Here is a 23216-nt window from a genome sequence, read left to right as displayed (position 1 = left end):
ATGCTTTTGCCATCTAATTGTTACTCTCTATTTTTCAACCATGTTTGAACTCTAGAGCTCAGAGGTGTATTGCAGGACCGAGCTTCTAGTATCTCTTCCTGCTCCTCTCTTCTTTTGTATGTCTGCAGTTCATAGCATAAGCTAATAAAGTTTACATTCTTAATCGTTATGTTTATATTTTGAACAATGTTTGTGGTCCTTGCCACCTGTGGCTGGCTGTGTACTGCTCCCATTGGCTCACTAACTGCTGCTTCAATGGATTTCTTGATCCCTGTACCTTGCTACCTTGGAAGACAGCCAAGGGTGCAACCCTTCCTTGAGCTCTGTCTATAGAACACAGCTCCCTTGGTCCTTCTGGATGTAGGCCCAAGCCTTGCTGCTCTGGTGCTCCAGTCTGCTCCTGAAGGCTGCTTACGATGGATGCCTTATGTGCCCAAATGGCTCTCCTTATACAGGCCTAGAGGCCCCCCAAAACTGGCTGACTTGCTGCCTCAAAGTGGCTAACCCAATCAGCCCAATGGCCGACTGGCTGGTCTGCCCCAACCCACTTGGTTGGCTGGCTTTGACCAGCCCAACCAGTCCTCTATGTCAACCGAGTGGCTACGTGGCCTGCAGCCTGGTCCAGACCCATACCAGCTCCAATCGGGGTCTTCTTGCAGGCCATACACCTGCTTCAGATGGGCGCAACCCTGCTGCATGCGCCTTGTCTCTGATTTGACCTTCTCCATCCCCTTGATTCATTGTTGCAGGTCCGTACAACCTCTGCAACAGGTCCATACTGCACTTGCCAAAATTCCATACTGTTCTTGCCCCCAGATCTGCTGGTACATCTGCACAATCTTGCTCCTGACTGCTGCATATAGTCCCATACTATTGCTGACATATCCTGCCACGTAGGTGTACGGTTCCACACCTCTAAACCTGTGCAGACCTGCTCCAATCTGAGCCGTACTGCCATGTGTCTACCCCGGCTTGTTGCAATCCACCATGCTGGCTCCACACTGTTAGGTAAGTTCTCTGTTGTGCTGCCCACATGGCAGCCTGTTTGCTGCCCATGTGGCAGCCCCTTCTCTATGCTTTTCTCTCTAAGCCAATAAGCTGCCCATGTGGTAGCCATAACCTTAAGTCTACCTCCCCCACGCGCTCCTCATATAGGGGCTTACAAATAGGGAGGTGACTTTTCCAACAACTTTGTTATATTGCCATCTTTGGTGTTGTAATTGCATGTTTCCTTTCTGGGGACTGCATTCTGTAATAAATATGAATAGACTTCACCCCTCAAAAAAAAGTGTGTGTGTGTTTTCTTGCGGGTTTGATATTGGGCACTTTGGACTCTGTGGAAATATGTGTGTGTGTGTGTGTGTGTGTGTGTGTGTTCTTGTGGGTTCGATATTGGGCACTTTGGACTTTGTGGAGATACAGGAACCACAGAGTCTTTCGAGGACCTACTTCTTCCATGTTCTACTATTTCCGGTTGTCACTAAAGCAATCCTTTTAGGATTTCCTGTCTGTTCGTCAGATAGATTACACTGTCTACTTGTCCTACAATGAAATTTTCTGATCTTGTATTGGCTGATCCCCACTTTGGGGGCAGCCTCTTTTTAATATAAAGATACATGGAATTCACCCCCCCCTCCCCCCCAAAAAAAAAAAAAAAAGTGTGTGTGTGTGTGTGTGTAGGCACATTCTGTAATATAAGTATACATGGATTTCACCCAAAAATAAAAAAGTATGTGTAGGCACATTCCAGGTTAAAGTTGAACTCTATGTGTTGTAGGGTTTTAAGAGGTCCATTGTTGAACACAATTTTGTATCTCCGAATAAAAATAATAGATGTGGTACTCCTATAACAAGGGAGGGGGTGTCCATCGTTATAGTTGTACACTTATTGAATATGTGTAGGTAGGATTCAAGCAAGCCGTGTGGGTGAGTTGTGAATTTAAAAAAATAAAGAAAAGGGAAAAGGGAGGGGGTCTCCCTTTTAATACCTAGTTGTTTTCCACCTAATGGGTATGATGTGTACCAACCTTGAATCTTAGTATTTGTGTTCTTGATTATCACATGTAAATAATCCATCAATTGTTATGGAAGGCACACTCCCCTTGCATACTTACATGGGCAGAGAGGACCCAATCTAGAGAACGGCCGTTCTCCAAGGATGCAAGGCAAAACATGGTTTGGTCCTTGTCCATGAAGCATGGCAAAAACTTATTCGCGTTGACTCTATTCTTCTAAGCTTAATGTTTGGAGTACCTCTCTTTGAAACTCATAACATGCATCGCCAGCACGTAGTAGGAGCCTGAGCTTATACTATTTTTCCAAGCTTCTTGTTTCAACCACTTGCCTTGTCAATGCAGCTTGGAAAGAAGTTTTCCTCCTACATTGATCAATGAAACTAATTCTTACTAAGGGTGACTTGTACCATCAAATTTGTAAAGTTGATTTCTGCAGTACAAATTCTGTGTGCCACAATGATAGAAAAGTCATTGGCAGTCAATTTATTCCTCAGATTGAGCACCGAGCATTTGTTAAAACCTTTAGAACACAATTTTATGATTTTGGGATCATTTTCTTTGTTTTGGTTTGCAATTTTAATACAAATAAGAGTATCTTGAGTGGCGACGAGTGACTTCTATGTAAATTTTTTTCGGAGGTCCAAAGCAGCATATGTTCTAAGAATTGGTCTTCTGCTAATGTAACACATATTTCTAACCCTGTCATTTATGCTTCGAATCTGACAATTGTATTCTTATTGTCTGTGACTGTTGCAGAAATTCGACTTTGGGACGTTGCTTACAGGTATATTTAGAAAAGTCTGTAGCTTGCATGCTATTGTTTGCTTGTACTTTACCCAGTTTCGAGTATACAACTGCATCCATTTAGATGACCTAGCTGTCAACATGCTGCAGTAAGAATCTAGGGGACTGACAAAGGAATCTTCTTAGAAGCGAGGAATGTTAAGAGGGTTATTAGCTAAAGTGTTAGTTTAGATAATCTGGTTATTAAAGTGTACTGATAAGAATGGGCGAGACTGATGAAGTAATATTGTGAGAAGCAGGCTATTCTAAGAGGGTTATTGTGAATGACTTATATTACTTGCCATGAAGCACACTAGGAAAAAGCTTACCTTGCGATAAATGTAAAACATCTATAGGGAAAGCTATACTAGATCTAGGACAAGAGTTCAGAGAATTGTCATAGGGTGTGCTCAGATTGCTGCAGATTGCAGGATATTTTTTTCGATTTGTAACTCAAGCACAAGCTTATTTACATAGCATTGTTAAATTGACGAGATGGACTTATATGTTCTTGATTGCAGTGTTCAAAAGGGGTACTGCCTTTGGAGAATACACTTTTTGGTGACTTTAGGGGATTTCCCAACTATACGTTCCAGCTGTGGAAGACTGCTGAGTAGGTTTCTTTCTAAAAAACCTGTTAACAGCTTAATTTATCCACAGTTTGAGAAAGAATATCCTAATTAGATACATGTGAGTGAGCACCAGGACACTTGACTTCACTAGAGGCACAACGGATCTCACGCGGAGGGACACAGCGTAAGAAGCGGGCTTTTTTCATGCACAGAATGGATGAGGTGATCAGCTCCTTTTGCGGAGGAGACCCTACTATGGGACAGGGGCACTTATCGGAGGGGAAGTCGCCCATCCCCATCACAGATCCAACAGTCTGGCATACATATGCATGCTCTCTATATGATGTCCCAAGTTAGGCACCACCTGATATGTCCCATGCTCGGACCCACTACGTGTCATTTGTTTATTGCGTAGAATGTACGAGTTGCCCTTCTCCGACTTCATAATCGGAGATTACCAGATCATGAGGGACTACGCACTGAGCATTTTGCGCATGGGCAAGAGATCTTGATCCCTATCCTAGCATAGCTGTTCAACCATGCCATTTGCCATGGCTTCCCACCTACTTGGAGCACCACCACCATAGTACTGATACACAAGGCAGGTGATCCCATAGACATTGGGAACTACTGCACTCTTATGATTGTGTTTTACTCCGATAGTGCTCTCAACCTAGTTTGATAGGCCTCCTAGGGCATGTACCCTTCCTCTAACGGACTCATACAGACTCATGACCCCCCAAATCATGATCTTTGGGAGTTGCAACTCCTGTAACCTCCTGATCAGGTGAGAGCGTGGGACAATATCAAATGCCTTACGAAAGTCTACGAAGCAAGTGTAGACTTTCTGATGCCTCGACTTCGCCTCCTCAATAATAGCCCTTAGGGTGAAAATGTGGTCCAGGGTGGAGTGCTATCTCCGAAAACTTGCCTGCCTAAGTGCCCGCTTGGCTGTTGATCTCCCTCTCTAGTACCGACCCATATATCTTAGCCAAAGTGTGGCAGATTGTCCCCTATCATCGACTCTTTTCAGGCTCTATATCGATGAGATCACTTCTTTTGTCGATGGCCTCGTTGGACAGGGTTCGCTTCTGGCTGACCTGATGGTGCAGATTTTGCTATCGAGGATGATATTGTCCTCATATCATCCTCAGTTGAGGGACTGCAGAAACATCTAGAGGCTTTGGAGATGTTCTGTAGAGAGAAAGAATTGACAGTTAACCTCAAGAAAACCAAGGTTATGATCTTCAATACCTTGTGAGCAGTGTCCCGTCGCTAGAGCTTCACATACCGTGACGAGCCTGTGGAGATAGTGCAATCTTACACATATTTGGGGTTAGTGTTCACCGGACCAAGTTTCACATGATCCATGCGAGTATGGCACGACTCCCCGAGGTGCTCTAGCCCGACCTTGGGGGGGTCCAGCTGTGTTGTCTCGGGCCCTAGTGCTGCGTTGTGTGTGCATGCATGCTCCTCTTGTGTTCCTCAGTAATTGAAGAAAAATCAATGCAGGTCGGATTTCATTGGTATCGGAGCCTTGGTTTCAACCTCTTCCTCAAGAGGTAACGTTCTTAGGAATAGGAGGTTGTGTAACGCCGTCCTTCCATATGACAGAATGCCCAGATATAGCTGCAAAAAGATGGAGATCTTTACTAAAAAAGGGTGGCATCTAGCTAAGCTAAAGTGCGGAAGTGCAAGCCGTTCCTTAGTGCTCCGATTGCATCCAAGAAGCTTGGCACGAGAAAGTTACAGAAGGGCGAATCTTGACGTATAGCAAAACAGACATTGTGTGTAGAAGACACGTGCACTATTGGTGTGGAGGAGGCGAGCTTATTACATGGGCGTAAAAACCCTTTCAAATGATCGTAAACGCCAATCAGTAAGTCACCTTTGAGGAAGTGAAAGGAGAATTTAATAGATTGATGCAACCACCCTTGGATTGGGTTTTTGGAGGTCACAGGCTTTGGTCTTGGTCTATTTGGCTTTTGGCCTTTATGAGATTAGGGGTCCCACTTCAGGTCATTGGGTTACGAGGCTCAGATGGGGATGCCTTGGTTTTTGATGTTTATTTTGGGGCAGGTTATCTAGGTATACAGATGATATACTTATGCATTTTTCATTTCAGTCTATCATGGCTGTAGGACATGTGGAGACGTGAGTTTTGGCTTTAGATGGTATCTAGACCCTAACCTAGATCACATTCCATGGAGCTCATGAAGGATTTGGCTCTATGGAGGTGTCCCCATAAAGTATTTGCAGTGGAACTCCAGGGAGTGGGAATGGATTGATGCAGGACATAGAGAGAAGAGCCTTCCCTTCTTTTGTAACATAGTCAGTAATGCCAAGAGGCTAGAAACACACCAGAGCTTCTTACTGGGAGAATTTTCAGATTTCTGTTGTCTTGCAGAAATCATTTTGGAAGAGACTTTGGAAAATCCCGCCGGAATAGAAAAATCACTTTTTTCTTTTGGCTTTCTATTCATGGAGTTGAAAGCCAAAAGAAAAGACTGATTTGTTGTTCCCCCATTCATGGAGGGTTTGCAATGAACCAACAGAGGTCCGTGTGCGGGGAAGACCCTATTTGTATTCGTGAGTCTATTCAACATTGCTTATGGGACTGCAGATAGGTGAGGATCATTTGGAAAGGGATTGCTAGCTTATTGAGCACCTTTATGCACTCTTTCTTCATGACGTGGGGCTTAGTAGCTTGGCTTTCTCTTTTGAGTGCCTCGGGTGTTCGGTTTGACGGCATTTGGTTGAGTCATGCTCTTTGGATGACGTTTGTGGCTTTCCTTATAGACCTTCATGGGAGATTCCGGCGAGCATAGCAACGCAGCATATTTGGAGATCGAGATGCACCGAGGCCTTGGAGGTTTCCAGGTCCACCTTGCACACACAGTGGCTAGTATTTGGACAGATACGATACATACCTTGGTGGTCATTTGGGGGAGCATACCAAGTCTTCTCGAGCAGCCTCAACTAGGAGGTTTGTCTTCCTTAGGGAGTGGAGTGGCTCCTTGTTCCTCTCGAAGTCCTTTGTAAGATTGTAAGTTGCACTTTCAGCATGCTCTTGGATTTTTTCTACCTCTTTTACATGAGCTTGATTTTGCCCTATTATGGTATTTGTTTTTGCATGCCTTGCATGATGTACTCCTTCGTCGAGCTTTGCTCTTGGAGTTTCTTTCATACTTAATACAAGTCTTTTCTTTGGGGGAAAAAAAGTTTAAAGTAGTTGTTGTAAACATGATCTTAATCACATAGATTATTGCTAAAATCTCCTTGTCCTAAGTGGCAAATATTAACTTTTAACCATCCAATTTCTTACTTTTATAAGCAATGACTCGATGCTCCTGCTTAAGTAGAGCGCCAAACAGAGATTTAGTGCGATAGGTTAAGCCCTCAATGCCCTCTTATATCACGTCTCATGCCTCTGAGCCTCTTCTCACTTATGCCAGGAGAGGGATCAGTGCTCCCATTCAGCCCCTCACTTCAGCATAGCTTCCCGTCTTAGGGGATGAGTCTAAGCAAATGAGTGTTTCCAAGATTGTCTACATATTGGCTGACAGAGATATACCCCCTACCTTTTAGCCTTACTTATTATGAGGTGCCACAGAGGAGGGTTACCTTCGACTTGAACTCTGATTGCGGTTTTCTGCAGACAGTCAGGTGAGATACAGGAGCATCTGGGTTGTATAGTCGCTTCCAGAGAGGGTCACATTGTTCACTCCACTTCAGGTAGCTTTTGCTCACATGGGAGTGAGATATGGACTCCGAAGATGATTGATTGTGAGATTGCTAGACAGACTATGCGCAGGACGCAAAGATTTGCAGTCCATTGTCTGGTTGGATCCCAGTTACACACTTGTCAAAGGGTACTTTGGCTGGGATTTGGAGGACATACATCGAATTTCTTATTTTTCCCAGTCCTTGGTGACATTCCTTTGGACCGATGGGCCACGTTGGTATACTTCCAAGATCTTGCTGCACGGCAGTGCACCCTCCCAGTTGAGGATGCTATTGTACTACAATTCAGTCAGGTGTGGCCCTCAATCAGGGAAGGTTTATGGTCTGCCCTTTCATCGAGGAATATTCATGTAGCTGCCAGTGGCACTTCAAGTGGAACGAGAAATAGACATATCATCCGTCTCAATCCAGTCCACTTGAATGGCTGCATCAATTTGCTGAATCCTCCCTGCACTTCCTCAGAGATGACTTACTAGCATTCTACGGTCGTCCAAAATCTTTTTGAGAAATTTCTATGATCCTACAGAGAATTCAAGGCCTCTCTCCCATCTCGACCATTGCATATAATGTGAATGGCCTAGCGGCCTGCCATGCTCATCAAGTATGTTGTCATTCCACATGACAGGCTGCCTATGCAAGAAACTTGGGGAATTCTCCGAAGAGTATTTTGAAAGCTGCTCCAAGCTTTCAAAATGGCAGCCATAAGAGGAGAAGAAGGAGACTTGAGGGGGGCTGAAGTAAAAATCCACTTGGTGCTACCCACCGAGTCTCTGCCTGAAGAGGGGTACATGCCTATATGCATTGAATAAAGAAATCCTTCCAAGGCTCTTGCCCACGCAAAAGTCCCATTACCACAAACTTGCAAAGTAACACCCTGCATTGCAAGTATGGGTCTATGATATTTAGACCTTTTTTTGTGGCTAGCTTGGCCACAATATCTGTTGTGCCATCTAGTGTCACCAAATTGTAAATACTCCAAAGTCAAAGTTTCAGTTGACCATTTATTTGATCATAATTAATGAGTCTTTCGTTCATTTAATTATTTTCAAAAAGTTATCTTTTATTGGTCAAAGTATTGACTACTGTCAAAGATACTTAACTTCGGTTAAGTAAGCCTATCTCCGGTTAGGAAGACTTGGCTTAGGCCAAGATGGTTAACTACGGTTAACCAAAGAACCATAGCGCTGACTTTGGTCAGAGAGTGTTGACTTCGGTCAACGAGATTTGGCTTACGCCAAGAGGGTTAACTGAAGGAACATGGTAGAGAGAGGGAGAGAGAGAGGGTAGGCTAGGGAGAGAGGAAGTGATACTCAAAAGGAGACATAATGAAATGGAAATGAAATGACTAGAGCAATGAACAAAAATGAGAGTACTCACATGTAGACTAAAGAGCTTGTAGCTTGATACTTGATTGATTTGACACTAGACAAGTACAGCTCTTATATAAGAGCACACACACACATATGAACACCTATGCATATTGGATAACTCCCAATATGACACGTGGCATCCATAGGACACACTAGACTAGAACTCACACTAGAACACACTAGAATACACATTTTTGACTCACTTTGGCTTCATATTCCAACACCGCTCCATGAAGGTGAGGTGAGAGACTACTGGAATGGAACCAAGAACAGAACATGACAGTGATGGTCTGGAATGGAACCAAGAACAAAACATGACAATGACGGTCATCAAACTGTGCACCCTATGTAACTCAGAGGCTAAAGTCTGAGCGTGTTTAGAGGTTGATCCAAGCACTCTCATGGCTTGAGACTCAACATGCTCAGAGGCTCACGTTATAGCATGGCTACATGACCAGCTCATAGGTCTAGGAATACACCACCATTCTGGAACGACCATGCCTGATAAGGAGACCAATCAAAGCCAATACATGGCTCCCACAATACATCCCACTCTAAACCTATCAAAGCCAATATAGGGCTCCCACAGTACATCCCCTCCTGGCTCCAGGAGCTAATGAGAGACATGGAGCCACACACCAAAACAAAATAGGAAAATACATCTTTTTAGGAGGACTATCCAAGGCAGAGAACCTTTTTTTTTTTTTTTTCCAAGAAAGTACTTCATTAAGTATGAATAAAAACCGCAGAGCAAGCTCAAGTGCGGGAGTACATCATGTCAAGCATGAGAAAAAACAGCTCAAAGTGAGTAAACAAAAATCTCAGGTGGCGGCTGAAAATGCCACCTCATCCCTGAAGGAGAGTCAGAGAAGAAAGGACAATCCTTCCAGATTTTGAGAAAAGCAACTCTCCTAGCAGTAGCAGAGTCCTGGAGGTTCCCTGTATGTTCGCCCAAATGGCCATCAAAGTGTGTATAGTATCTGCCCAGATGCTGGCCATAGTCTGAGAAGGGTGAACCTGGGAGTCCTTCAAAGCCTCTGTACATCTGGCTCTCCAAATATGCCATGCTGTAATACTAGCCAAAATCTCCCAAGATGTGTCTACAGAAGCCTGGGGAGCTTTGAATGGAGTGAATGGAACATCCCGGAGGGAGCACTCCACAAGGTTCGTGGAATAAAAAAAGCTGTGTCTGTGTCATGTCCCTTGAAGAAAGCCTGTGAACCAGTGAGTGACAACCAAGCAACTGATCCTCAGGTCATGAAGAAGGGTGCTTTATGAAAAATGCAAAGTATCCTAGCAACACCCTTCCAAATCGTCCTCGCCTGAGTGCACTCCCAAAGGCAGTGCTGCATTGACTCAACTGATGAGTGGCATCAAGGACATGTAGGGTCAGCCCCGAACCTGAATCTCCACAGGTTCACTGCAATCCCTCCATGAAGGCAGAGAACCTTTGACTCAACACAGATGATTTATTTGCATTCATTTTGGGGGACAACCTAGGGCAGAGTACCCTTGACTCAAACAAGAAAGTAGTAAAGATTATTTCATTTATTTTATGCATAGCAAGGGCAGAGAACCCATGTGCCCAAAGTAGCTACCGCACAAGAACATGGTAGAGAGAGGGAGAGAGAGAGGGTAGGCTAGGGAGAGAGCAAGTGATACTCAAAAGGAGACATAATGAAATGGAAATGAAATGATTAGAGCAATGAACATGTAGACCAAAGAGCTTGTAGCTTGATACTTGATTGGATTTGACACTAGACAAGTACAGCTCTTATATAAGAGCACACACACACATATGAACACCTATGCATATGGGATAACTCCCAATATGACTTGTGGCATCCATAGGACACACTAGACTAGAACTCACACTAGAACACACTAGAACACACATTTTTGACTCACTTTGGCTTCAAGAGTATAATGATTTAAATGATATATGGTGATGAGATTGTTGATTGGTGAGTATGTATGTAGGCAAACGGTTCGTCAATTTCTTGGCCATAGAGGAGGTGTCAGAGGGTTGGTTGTATCTGCTGAAGGTGACCGCTTACTTTCATGTGGAGATGACTGCACGTAAGTTTTTTATTCCTCCTTTCTGAAATACCTTCTGTGACACAATGATACGAAAATTTGCTGCTATTTGAAGAACGATGCTACAGAAGTAGTAGCAAAATATCTCATAGGGGTGGCTGGAAGAACTTTACTTAGAAACATGCTTCCCATTTAGATACTGTGTAGGTGATTAGAGGTGATGATACTGGTAAAATCCTGTGCTTGTCCTTGATGCAACTCCCATATCTAGATTTGTGCATGTTTTAATAAGGTGAACAACAACTGGTCACTGGTCTTAAATTTTTCTCAGAGAGTTCTTCTGCACAGTTTGATGTATGATTTAAAGGAACATTTAAACGCCTATTTGCAGTGGTCACTGGATTGGATAATCTCTCAGGGTTCTTCTGCACAGTGGCACCCTTCCAATAACTATTATGGTCTGAACATCTTAAGTATGCGGTCTGTGAAATTAAGTTGATCTTTAATCCTATGGCATAATCTGGTGACCTTTTCATCAGATTAGAGCTTTCGGGATGCCAACTATATTAGTCTGTTGAGTCGATTAACATGAGGATCCAACGGGTGGACACCAAGTTTAACTTGACAGATTTTGTTTAGTTGCAGGAGCTCCATACATAACCTTTATTGATAAGATTGGCTTGCTCTAACAATTCACCCAAAGTTTTGACAAGATACACAGAATTAAGACCTTTTAGCTTCAGAAATGGGTTCTGAAAATAGATTACAAGGTTATTGAAATTTGATGGTTCTGTCTCTCGCATTTATGACGACTAGTTGTGAATTGGAGCCTTGCATAGCTCAGAGTTTTTGGATTTATATTGGAAGGAGGCAGCATAGCTACGGTCAAACATCTATAAATGCCAAAAGCTTGAACATTCAAATGCTTGCAGAAAGTTGGACATGGCTATGAAAACATCTAAGCATCTGCCAAACAAAAATCCTTCTCTAACTCCACCCACCTCCCTTCCCATCAAAGGCATCTATGAGCTTCATCATGCGGCATGTTGAATTCAATTGTCACTCGTATGATCTCCTCTGCCAGCCTTCAGAGGATTGTTGCAGTGATGCCACGCAACAGTTTCCATGCTCTCTATGGGCTCAGACATTCTTATGTATTAGTGTCTCTATGGTTATGCTGTATTTGTCTTGGTTGTGGATGCGCGCTTAGAGGCTCCACCCGTTCGGCTCATTGTATCAGGTTTTTTCAGTCTCATAGACCTTTCGGTCTTTCAAAGACTAAGTGGAACATTCATGCATCTTCTCTTGCCCTCTGCCCCTCTCGCACCCCTACGCTCAGCCCCCTCGCACCCCTCCACTCAGCCCAGGCAGCCTCTCGCTCAGCCCCCTCGCTCAGCGCCCCCCCCCCCCCCCCCAACTCACCCCCTCGCACCCCTCCTCTCACCCCTCCGCTGCCCCCCCGCTCACCCCTCCTCTCTCTCTCAGCCCTCCGCAGCCCTCCCGCTCACCCCCTCGCACCCCTCCTCTCACCCCTCCGCTCAGCCCCCGCTCACCCCCTCCCTCAACCTTCCCGCTCACCCCCTCGCTCAGCCCCCCCGCTCACCCCCTCGCACCCCTCCTCTCACCCCTCTGCTCAGCCCTCGCAGCCCCTCGCTCAGCCCCCCCGCTCAGTCCCTCGCTCACCCCTCCGCTCAGCCCCCCCGCTCACCACTCGCTCACCCCCTCGCACTTGCAGCCCCGACTTTTTTTTTCTCTCTCTCTTGTTTTTTTTGGAGTGCAGCCTCGACTTTTTTTTTCCCCCTCTTCTCTCTCTCTCTCTTGCTCAAGCAACTCGGTTGGCCGTAAGGATCCCTTCACGCCCCCAGTCTTCCGGCTTGTTCACCTAAACTGTAGCTCCTGTTGTCTGCCGCGGGCGGCAGTCGCGTCACAATTTCAAGACAGTTCCTCAGTTTTTCTTCAAAATCTGAGGGCACCATTAGCTTCGAAAGGGGGGTAAAACTTCAACCCTGTTGACCGTAAGGATCCCTTTGTCCCCACTACTCTTCAGCCGAGTTGCAATAACTGCTGCTTCTTTTTTCTGTCGCGCATCGCGCGATCTCTTTGCTCTCCTGTTCGAGACATATCTACCAAAGGCACCATCGGAGCTTTGGTGAGACTTGACGAAGGGCTTTCTTCTGCTGCTGTTCAACAGACTACATCACCCGGTTTATATGAGAGCATAAATCATTGGTTGACACGATCAGACCTGGCTGAAGCAAAGCTCAATAGGAGAGAGCTTAGAAGTGGGCTCTCCTCACACTCTACACCAATTAAGGCAATGCCAAGAGCAGGAACTGAAGCAACGATGGTACGTCAACAAACTGAGGTGCAGAAAGCATCAAAAGAAGTAAAAGAAAAAAAATCATCAATGTTGCCACCTCCTTTGGAAGAATTGGCACTTATCACTTTAGATGGAAATGCAACGCCTTTTATGCCATTACAAGGAAAATTTTGGAATTTTCTAGCATCCATTCAGGCAGCAATGATGCAACAGCAACAAGAGTTAAGGAGTCTAGCATTAAAATGCCAAGATCTAGAGCATAAAAATGCTCAATTAGATAAAGTTGTGAGCACGCAAGCTGAGATGATCGGTAACCTGCAACAGAGAGTACATGACTTGGAAGAAAATAAGACCATACAACAGCAAGGGATGCATTCTGTTACTTGGGTTGAGATAGCCAAGGGTGCAAATACAGAGGGGCATGGAAGCAATCAGGAAATTAGTAACAAAGAGGTGCATATTGAGCAAGGGATAGATGCAAAAGAATGCATTGAAAGGGAGAAAAGAGCACAAAATATAGTCATACGAGGTATGACAGAAAAGGGTGCAGAAACACCCCTGTCACTAGCCAAGGAAATTACAGATTTCTTTCAGGAGCATTTTGCTATGCAGGATGTGACTATTTTTGGAGCACACAGGGTCAGCAAGAAAAAGGAAGAGAAAGACTACCACCGGGCAATTGTATGCACAATGATGGATGCAAGGAAAAGAACAATTATATTAGATAACAGCAGGATATACCTACGAGGAACCTCTTACTTCATCACTGAAGATAGAACGCCCAAGCAACAAGCCGAAAGACGCCAATCCTACGAAGCACGCAAGAAGAGACAAGAGGCAAAAGAGGACACCACCCTCTAGGGATACGCGGCTCATGGGACCTAGAAGGAAATCAAAGTAATGTTTTGGAATTGCAGAGGTTTCCCCTGGCAGAAGGGGGCAGGCCTTAATGATGTGCTTGAGGATGCAGATGTAGTCTTTCTTGCAGAGACATGGGAGAGGGATACGCACAGACTACCTCCAATCAATGGATATGTAACACATTCAATATGCCAAACACACACCGGTACAAGAGGGCAAGGAGGAGTTGCATGCCTATACAAAGAACACTTACGAGATAATATAAGCATATGCAAAGATGACCCTCATAAACGGTTCATCTGGATCATGGTGAAAGCAGAGCCCCTACCACTTTACATAGTTGGGTGCTACATACCGCACTTAGGGTCGACGTACTATCAACGCTATGATAGAGATGCATCAGATCCATACAGAGACTTGTGCTCAGATTTGGTGGAATTCAATGCCAAGGGGAGAGTATTGATTCTAGGAGACATGAATGCACGCATTGGGGACACCCAGTTTCAGTCACTTACAGGGCATGAATATGACAAAGTCAAAGAAATTGAGATAGACCCCAAGTGGCACAGACACTCGGAGGACAAGGAAGTAAATGCACATGGAGAGGCATTGACAAGCCTAGTGAATGGGCTTCATATGATTGTGCTGAATGGATCAGACCTCTTTCCACATACAAGAGTTCCCACATGCTTTCTAGCTAGTGGAGGATCAAGTGTGGTAGATTATGCTTTAATTTCACTTGATGCAGTAAATTTGGTACATGATTATATAATTGGCCCAAAGTATCGAGAATCAGATCATACTCCCCTTTATCTCAAAATGCACATACCCCATTTGGCAGAAACTCCAGTCCATGCAGCAAAGAATTGGTCTTTTCGTATGGACATAGACAAGAGGGAGAAGTATGTGGACACTACCGATGCTCTTATTAAGGAGGTTTGCAGGCTGAACTGGAGCGAGATGAAAGAGACTTTACTCTCAGCTGCACATACAGTCATGGGTCAAAAAAAGATCAAGAGAGTATGCACGAAGGGCTTACCACAAAACAAATGGTTTGATGATGAATGCATAAAAGCCAGGCTGAAAATTAAACAGATGCCAAATGACATGCAACGTAAAGAGGCTGAAAAACACTTTCATGCACTCACTCGGAGAAAAAAGAGGAAATATCAGCTAGACAGAGAGTGGAAAGATGCCATTGAGTTTGCTAAGAACCCGAGAGGAACGTGGAGGCAAACTAAAGAGAGATCAAAAGAAATCATGGGAGATTTCACAGATGAAGAAATGCTCCAATATGCCAAGCAACTCTACACCCACCCACATGCCTGACCTATGTCCACAGACATAGCTCACTACAAGGGCCCACATATTTTCTGTGTGGACGATGTGAATGAGGGCCTGAAGAAAATGGCCAATGGAAAAGCAGATGACACATTGCATATAAAGGCTGAGCTACTAAAATGGGCAGGTGACTACACACGAATTTGCCTAGTTTCTTTGCTTAATGATGCAATTGCTAATGGTTTCCCCCCAGAGTGGCAAGAAAATTGGGTGAAACCAATATATAAAGGTGGGGATCGTAACCAGCTTTCCAACTATAGAACCATTATGGTGGGATCCACCATGGCCAAGCTCTTTAGCACAATCGTTGAGATAGAACTTAGTCTATGGGCAGAACTGAATGGAAAGAGGGCCATTGGACAAGCTGGTTTTCGAAGAAACCATAGCACTGTGGATCACTAGGTCACATTACGGGTTCTAATGGAAGAGAGCCGGCTACAAGGAAAGCCTCTCTATTGTTGCTTCATAGATTTTAAGAAGGCATTTGACACAGTGCCTAGAAACAATTTGTGGGATAGAATGGGCTACTTAAGAGTGCCAAATCACTTGAAAATAGCAGTCTTCAGATTATATGAGAGAGTAACTTGCCAACTCAAAGGTAGAAACGGATTGTCAACTACATTCCATAGTAATATGGGGGTTAAACAAGGTTGCCCTCTGTCACCAACATTATTTGGACTATGTATTGACAGATTGGAGGAGTTGGTCAAAGAAATGATGCAAGAGCAGCAACTAGAGAGCCCCCAAATCTGTGCATGCACCGTACTACTGTTGTTATATGCAGATGATGTTGTCTTTTTCTCATACACAGCAGAAAATATGCAGCGGATGATGCACATTCTACACAAGTTTTGTGCAGAGAGCGGCCTCATGGTAAATGTCACTAAAACTAAAATGATGATAGTAAAAACTAAGCAGCCTGCAAACACCCCAAGTATTATGTACAATGAGCAGGAAATCGAGAGAGTAAACACATTCAAATACCTGGGAATAGATGTGCCAGCAAATCATAGATGGAATGATTGTGTCCACAGAAGGATTGATGCCGGGTGGGGAAAATATTATCATTTTGAAAATGATTGCAGAAATAGTGACACTAAGAGATGGAGCATCGGACGGATTTTATTTGATGCTTATGTGGTGCAAACAGTCCTATATGCAGTAGAAGTATGGGGAGGTACCATCTCAGCATCAAAATGGAATGATATTGAAAAAATACAGAAATCATTTCTAAGAGGGCATCTGGGAGTTAAAATTACTACACCATACTCAATCATGCTTATTGAGACTGGTACAAGGCCCATTGAATTGAGAGCACTACGAAAGGTTTTCAAATACATAAAGAAGGTCAAGTCCATGGGGTCGCAAAGATTACCAATGAAAGCATGGGAAGCAAGTAAAAGGCGTCAAAAGACAAACAAAAGCAAGACGCTATCATCTGGTTGGTGGCAAGACATTCAGAGATGGTTCCAAAGATGGAGAGTAACATCCTACCTGGAGATGTCATCCGGGGAAATGGATGAGAAGGCATTTCATAAAGCTTTGTTGGGAATATTGCAGCAAAAATGGCAATCAGCTGAAAAAAGGGCTAAGTATGAGTACTATTGTACGCATGTCAATCCCATTTATTGGGACACCTACTCCAAGGAGGAAGAAAATGCACAAAAATACATAACTATGCCCATACCTGCAAATGCAAGGAGAAGCATTGCACTCATCCGCACCCGATCACACACTCTGGAGATAGAGAAAGGTGCTTGGGGAGATGTCTCAAGGGAACAAAGATTTTGCAAGCTGTGTGACCAAGAACAAGTAGAGACAGAAGCACATGTCCTCCTTACATGCACACGGTATGCCTGCATAAGGAGGGACTTCAACAATATTACAGAGGAACACGACACCCTAGCAAGCTTGCTCTCACATAGCCATATAGCCACTCTGGGTAACTATATTGCCAAGGTTCTTAAATATCGTGAATGTTGTATTACTCAATGTATTTCAAAATAATTGTTCTCCCCCCCTTCCATAAAAGGAAGGAGACACTTGTATCGTGACTTTTATGGGTCCCATGGGTCAGTATTTCGGCCCCTAGAGGACGGTAATACATTCTTCTTCTTCTTCTTCTCTCTCTCTCTCTCCCCCCCCCCCTTGCAACTCCGACCTCTTGCAATCCCTTCTTTGCCCGCTGCTGCCTCCTCCATAATGAAGGGAACAGGGGGATGAGGACAAGAGACTAGGTGGGATACCCTTAGGTCCAAATTTACATACGCGAGGAGATGGGGAAGGGGAACGGTGACAAGGGGAAAACCCAAAAGCAACTCAGTCTAGAGGACTTCAACAAACGCAGCAACCGGAGCGGTTTGACAGTGGACAGCACCGCGGTCCAGAAGAAAGGGGCCCACCCAAAGCCCATGCCACTCACGACATCCTCGACCGCTATGGTTACCACCACTATTTCACCACCATCATCCGCCTCATCATCGATGCCACCTCAGTAGCCTCACCGGCCACGGCTCCATAGTACTTCCCCTCGTATCACCTCTACCTCTCAGTTGGCCACCCTTCATCACCTCGTCCGGCCTCGCTACTCCTACATACCACTCCACTGCCCAGATCATAGCGTCCCCACCCTCAGTACAACCTCAGCAGCCCACCTTCATTCCAACCCCTCTCGAGATCCAGTTCCCACCTGGACCAGCACATCTTATGTCCCCACCAGATGCTTCAAACTCCCTATTGGCTGAGATACACAGCATCCGGGCCCGTCAGGCAAAGTTGACACATTACACTCAGGAGCAGGCCCGATACACCCAGGAGCAGGCTTGCATTATACACGAGCAGGGGACCCTTATCCAGGGGCTCAGACACGACATCACACAGCTTAGAGAGGAGCTCGGGACCCTCAGAGCAGCGCCTGGAGGGACCCTAGTTACAGAGATGGAGGCATAGATAGCCACGATACAGTCGGCTGTAGTAGAGACGACTAGATGGGTGGACGTGGCGAAACGGGAGTCCGCAAAGGCAACTGTTTCAGCCGCCATATAGGAGAAGCAGCAGCAGAGGGCTTCGAAGGCCCTTAAGATCCGGATACGAGGGATCACACGAGACATCACCAGCACCACCACGACGCCCATGGAGGAGGCGATCACCTTTGTGACCACCACCATGGGGATCCCCGACCATGGCATAGAGGGAGCATAGCGTGTTGGGAGAGACCCCAACCGAGAGCAGCCCCTAGTCATTCGCTTCAAAGATTCACATGCTCGACTAGTGACACTCCGATGCCGAGCCGCCCTACGAGAGCATCCCACCCTGTCCATGGACGAGGATTTGACACCTCTACAGATTGAGGAGCGACAAGTTCTTCTGTAGCCGCGGGATGTTGCCTGTAAGGAGAAAAAATGGGCCGTGGTCCGAGATGGTAGGTTGTTGACCGGCAACCGTCGGGCTCCCACCTGTATCCCCTAGGGGGACGGGGCCTATGAGACTCAGGTTTCCGAGACCCTAGCTTGCACCATTTGGAACTGTAATGGTACCTTATGGTCGGACCTAGGGAACTTCTCGGAGTCTTATACAGGACGAGACATAGTCTTTTACACGAAGACACACTAGAGCCTAGAGCGTCCACTACCGATAGTCAGTGGCTACACATGGGAGTCAGCCTTCAGGAATGAGACGAGGGATACAGGCCGAGGATCAGGCAGGGTCGCAGTATTGTACAGGTCTTCCCTCGCTAGAGCCATCTCCATTGAGAGGAAGGACGCACACTCTCGATTCATGTGGATCCGGATCTGATGCACAGACACCCGTGACCTTTTCATAGCAATATGCTATTTCCTGACAGACACATCCCACTTCGCCAGAGTGGCACGAGAGGAGGGTGAGACATCGCCATATGCACCCTTACATCAGGATATCCTAGACCTTTCAGCCCACGGGGAAGTTCTCCTCGTTGGGGACTTCAACGCCAGGACGAGCACGTGCCAGGCTCTACTCCTGGACTTCCGAGACGACTCTATCATGCTATCAGACATGGACCTAGACGGAGCAGGTATGACCAGGACCTCATCGGACCGACACGGGCCTGTTACACCATATGGATATGCGCTCCTAGATCTGGGCAGGATGCATTGTCACATCATCTACAACGGGCTTGACCTATGGCCCTCCTCAGGTGGTGGGGTATATTGCTGCTTTGTGGATTTCCGCAAAGCCTTTGACACAATACCTCGAGCTCGTCTCATCACACGCCTACAGACACTGGGATTTGATCAAGAGATCATCTTGGCAGTCATGGCACTTTATGAGAGTCTGAGGCCGAGTTCGGATAGGCGCAAGTCGGACAGATGAGATCTTGAGTACCATAGGGGTCAAACAGGGTTGTCCCTTATCACGAACCCTGTTTGGTCTCTACATCGATGAGCTGGAGACTTTCATGGGGGCGTTCGGAGAGACCGGTTGCTCACTTGCCGGGATCATCATCAGGATTCTTCTTTATGCAGATGACGTGGCACTCTTGTCGTCCACACCCGAGGAGCTCCAGTGACACCTGGATGCACTGGAGGCTTTTTGTCTATCCCATGATTTGGAGGTCAACCTTGGCAAGACCAAGGTCATGATCTTTAACACCTCTTGAGCAATCATGCAACAGAAGCAGTTTGCTTTCGGTGGGTCACCAGTTGAGATCGTATCCTCATACACTTACTTGGGCATTATCTTCTCAAGCCTAATCTTCACGATGAGACCAGCGATGCAGGGTAGACTGAGTAGAGGATACGCCTCATTGGCTCGAGCACGATCACATATTTTTTCTCTGGGGACTCCAGCCAGGGACAATAGGGGATCAGGCGTAGGAGAGCCAGAGTGCATGACTAGACAGACCTGAATTTGGATGGATGCTCACATGACAACTACAGACATATCCACTTTTTTCGACGTGGGGAGATAGACCTCTGGGGCGATGATAGCACTTGTCAGATAGCGGGGCACCTCACGGAGACTACATAGGAGGAATGGACCTGGACAGGCTGAGCAGCAACAGACTGCATTGATCCATCATTGATGTTCTTCGTCGATGCCAACCCTCGCCAGTTCCAAAGCCATTGTTAGACAAGCTTCTCTTGTCTGTCCTTTGCCGTCTGGTGGAGTTGGTCCCAGAACAACATACATAGGTCCAATCACTCGAACGGATAGCTGACCAATTGGTAGATGACTAGGTGCTTCCCCTCGTTGTTCCCTTATTTGGGTTTTCTCTCTCTCTTAGCGACAATGCGATGTATTTATTTTTTCTCATCATAGACATGGGCCTTGGGTATGGGTGCCCGTTTAGTTGCCCCAACCTTAGCTTTCATTGTATTTAGTTTTTTTATGTCTCATAGACCTTCGGTCTTTAGTAGACATTAATATAGTTTCTTTCTTTCTTTCTCTCTCCCATGAGCATGTGTGCATGTGTGACGCATGACCATGTACATCTATAGCCATACCCGCACCCCATGCACATACTTTTTTTTGGTGAAAATTTTTATGCTCTATATTACACAGTAGCTTCCCCTGAATGGGGAGCTCAAGAGTACATCAGCAACAGATCTCACTATTTGACAAGTATATATTGTAGTCTATGTAATGAGTTTGCAGACAATCAAAGAAAGATTGCTGCAGAAAAAGAGAAAGTGAAATAAGTAGGATCACCAAAGACTCTATGATTTCTATCCTTCCATAGAGTCCAGAGTGCCCAGTAATGAATCCAGGTGAAGAACAACTCAAATCCCTGTTTGCTTGGGTGAATCCCAAAAGTAAAAAATGCTTCCCAAAGATAGCATTAGGAAATCTAGCTCTCAAACGCTGTTGAAGGAGACCCAAGAAATCACGGGTGTGTGGACAATATCAAAGGAGATGAGGCACAGATTCTCGTGGAGCCAAACATTTGTGACAAACAGGTGGAGCAATATGTCTTCGTGCTAAGAGGTGCCCATACTGAAAAATTGTGGTATTGCCCTCAGATCTCATAGTAGGCCGAACAGACACATAGAAAATGCTCCTCTGTCTCGACCTCCCTCATCGTGCATAGTCTACAGACCCATTGCTCTCTAGGTATGCCGGCTGCTCTCCTTGCCTCAATTTGCAACTGGTGGGATGAGACTCGTATCTGTCCTATAGCAATCCGCAAGGTGTGCGAGACTCTCCTATCCTCGAGGTACTGTGTCATGTGCACGGATCGGTATCTGACGTGTACTAGGTACACAGAACTAGCTCAGGTTAGCCTGGGGAGGCTTAGAGCTAGGCAGGCTTGATTCTCGGGTTGAGTGGCAAGGGTACGAACTATTTATAGGTCTTCGCTATTTTTGGCGCCGGGGCCCGAGTCTATAAAAGAGGCCCAAGGGGTTCAGTTCTCAGTGTGCAGTTGGGAGCAAGTCTCGTTCCCAGGTGCTAGGTCTGATCCTGGATTGTGTCGCGGACGCGCGCCTGCATCTTAGCGTAGCCCAAGGCCCAGTGGCAGATCCAGGGCTTCACAGCGCCACCTGGTGGTATGGGACACCAGGCTGGTTGGGATCTGATTGGGAGTTCGTGCTAGTAGCTCAGCTCGTGGCTCGGGGGGACATCTTCTGATTCGGGATCACATCCCGTAGATGTCACGGTTGGGTGGTGAGCAGCCTGCTCAGTTCTGATGTTGTGTGTGGTTATTTTGCAGATCAGGGGCTTCAGGAGTGCTGGGATGTGTCAGTTGGTATCAGAGCCAACTCCTGAGGTAGGAACTTCTGATGCGAGAAATTTGACGGATTTCTCTTCCAGGTATGCCCTAAAATTCGAGATTTCCTGCTGCGTTTTTGCTGTCTACCTGGGGTAGAAGGGGTGAAGAAATATCTGGAAAAGGAGGAAGAAGAGGAGTGAAATTGAATCGAAATTTCTGAAGGCTACGGAGAGAAGTTCTGAGGGAGGAGAAGGAGAGCAGAAAGGGAGGAGAGTAGGGCAGGAAATAAGCAGCCAGGGAGTAGAGGATGCGGGGTGTAGAAAGGGACGCAGTAGGCGAGGCTGTAGCGGCAGGACAGCCTGCGCAATAGGCTGTCCACAGCCAGCGCAATAGGCTGTCCACAGCCTGCGCAACAGGCTGCGAACAGCCTGCGCCTAGGGCTGCGTGCAGCCTGTGCAGGAGGAAGGGCAGGAGGAAGGTGCTTTTTTGCGAAAAAAGCACCCCTCCAAAGTTGGAGGGGCTCAGGTGCTTTTTTCGCAAAAGCACCCCTCCAAAGCTGGAGGGGCTCAGCCTTCTTTGGAAGCCTAGCTTCCAAATCGGGCAGCCCTGCACCCTATATAGATGGGGGGCTGGGTGCTAGACAACCCACTAGCAGCCCAAGATTCGAGATGTCACCTCGAGATCTGTGCCAGCCCGCCTCGCCCTTCAGCAGCGCCTTGTTCGAGCAGTTTCCCTGCATCCGCCTTGCTTGCGTCAGCCCTGCACAGCTCCCAAAGTTCCGTACCAGCCCGTACAGCTGCAGCGACAGCCGTACAGCCTGTACGGACTGTACCATCTGCTTCTGTACCTGCTGCTGCTCCGTACAGCAGCTGCGCCTGCACCTGCAGCCACCGTACGGACTGCGTCAGCAGCCGTACAGGCCACGTCAGCAGTCCGTACAGCCTCTATCGTTGACTGCGCATCCGGTTGCAGATTCGGGGAGGCACCAGGGCTCGTGGTCTTCCAGATTTCAGCATCCTTTCTGTCAGATTTATCTGGGACGGTTTTCTTCTACTCCATCTCCCTCCGTGCTCCGTTTCAGTTATTTATTTCTCTCCGTTTGTAATCGAATCGGTATTCAGCCATGTCTGATGCTCCGAATCCCGAGTTCACTATGGGGGAGCAGGTTTTAGACTACACTCCAGTGGGGGAGGATGATCAGGGTCTCTATGACGACCTGATCACTAAGAAAGCCTTCAGTGAGTTCACGACTGCTCTAGATGGTAAATTTGAGCAGGTCAACGCTAATCAATCGGGGTTGACACAGCAACTCCAAGGGATACAAGCTACCTTGACTCTTCTGGCTAGCACGGTTCAGGCACTCACGCATGTGGATGCCATGGCCTCCGTGCTAGGCCCGAATATCACTCCGGATCCCTTTCCAGGTGACCAGAAATCAAGAACAAAGGAGGTGGTTGACACTTGGCTGCACAAGTGGCAAGTTCA

At 46.3% G+C, this 23216-nt stretch overlaps 1 protein-coding gene across 1 annotated transcript in view; it reads left to right on the top strand.

Annotated features, from left to right (window-relative positions):
• LOC147902775 (WD repeat and SOF domain-containing protein 1) overlaps window positions 1-23216 on the top strand; it is a 75424-nt gene that overhangs the window by 7284 nt on the left and 44924 nt on the right. The window contains exons 5-6 of the mRNA XM_087373779.1: window positions 2772-2799; window positions 10465-10563. Of these exons, the coding sequence (XP_087229905.1) occupies window positions 2772-2799; window positions 10465-10563 (127 nt within the window). The remainder of the gene's footprint in view (window positions 1-2771; window positions 2800-10464; window positions 10564-23216) is intronic.

This window comes from Dipteris shenzhenensis, chromosome 4 (genome assembly GCF_047967505.1).
Source record: "Dipteris shenzhenensis isolate YYH24624 ecotype China chromosome 4, Dip_SZ_1.0, whole genome shotgun sequence".
NCBI lineage: Eukaryota > Viridiplantae > Streptophyta > Polypodiopsida > Gleicheniales > Dipteridaceae > Dipteris > Dipteris shenzhenensis.
This window is presented reverse-complemented; position numbering and strand designations above follow the sequence as displayed.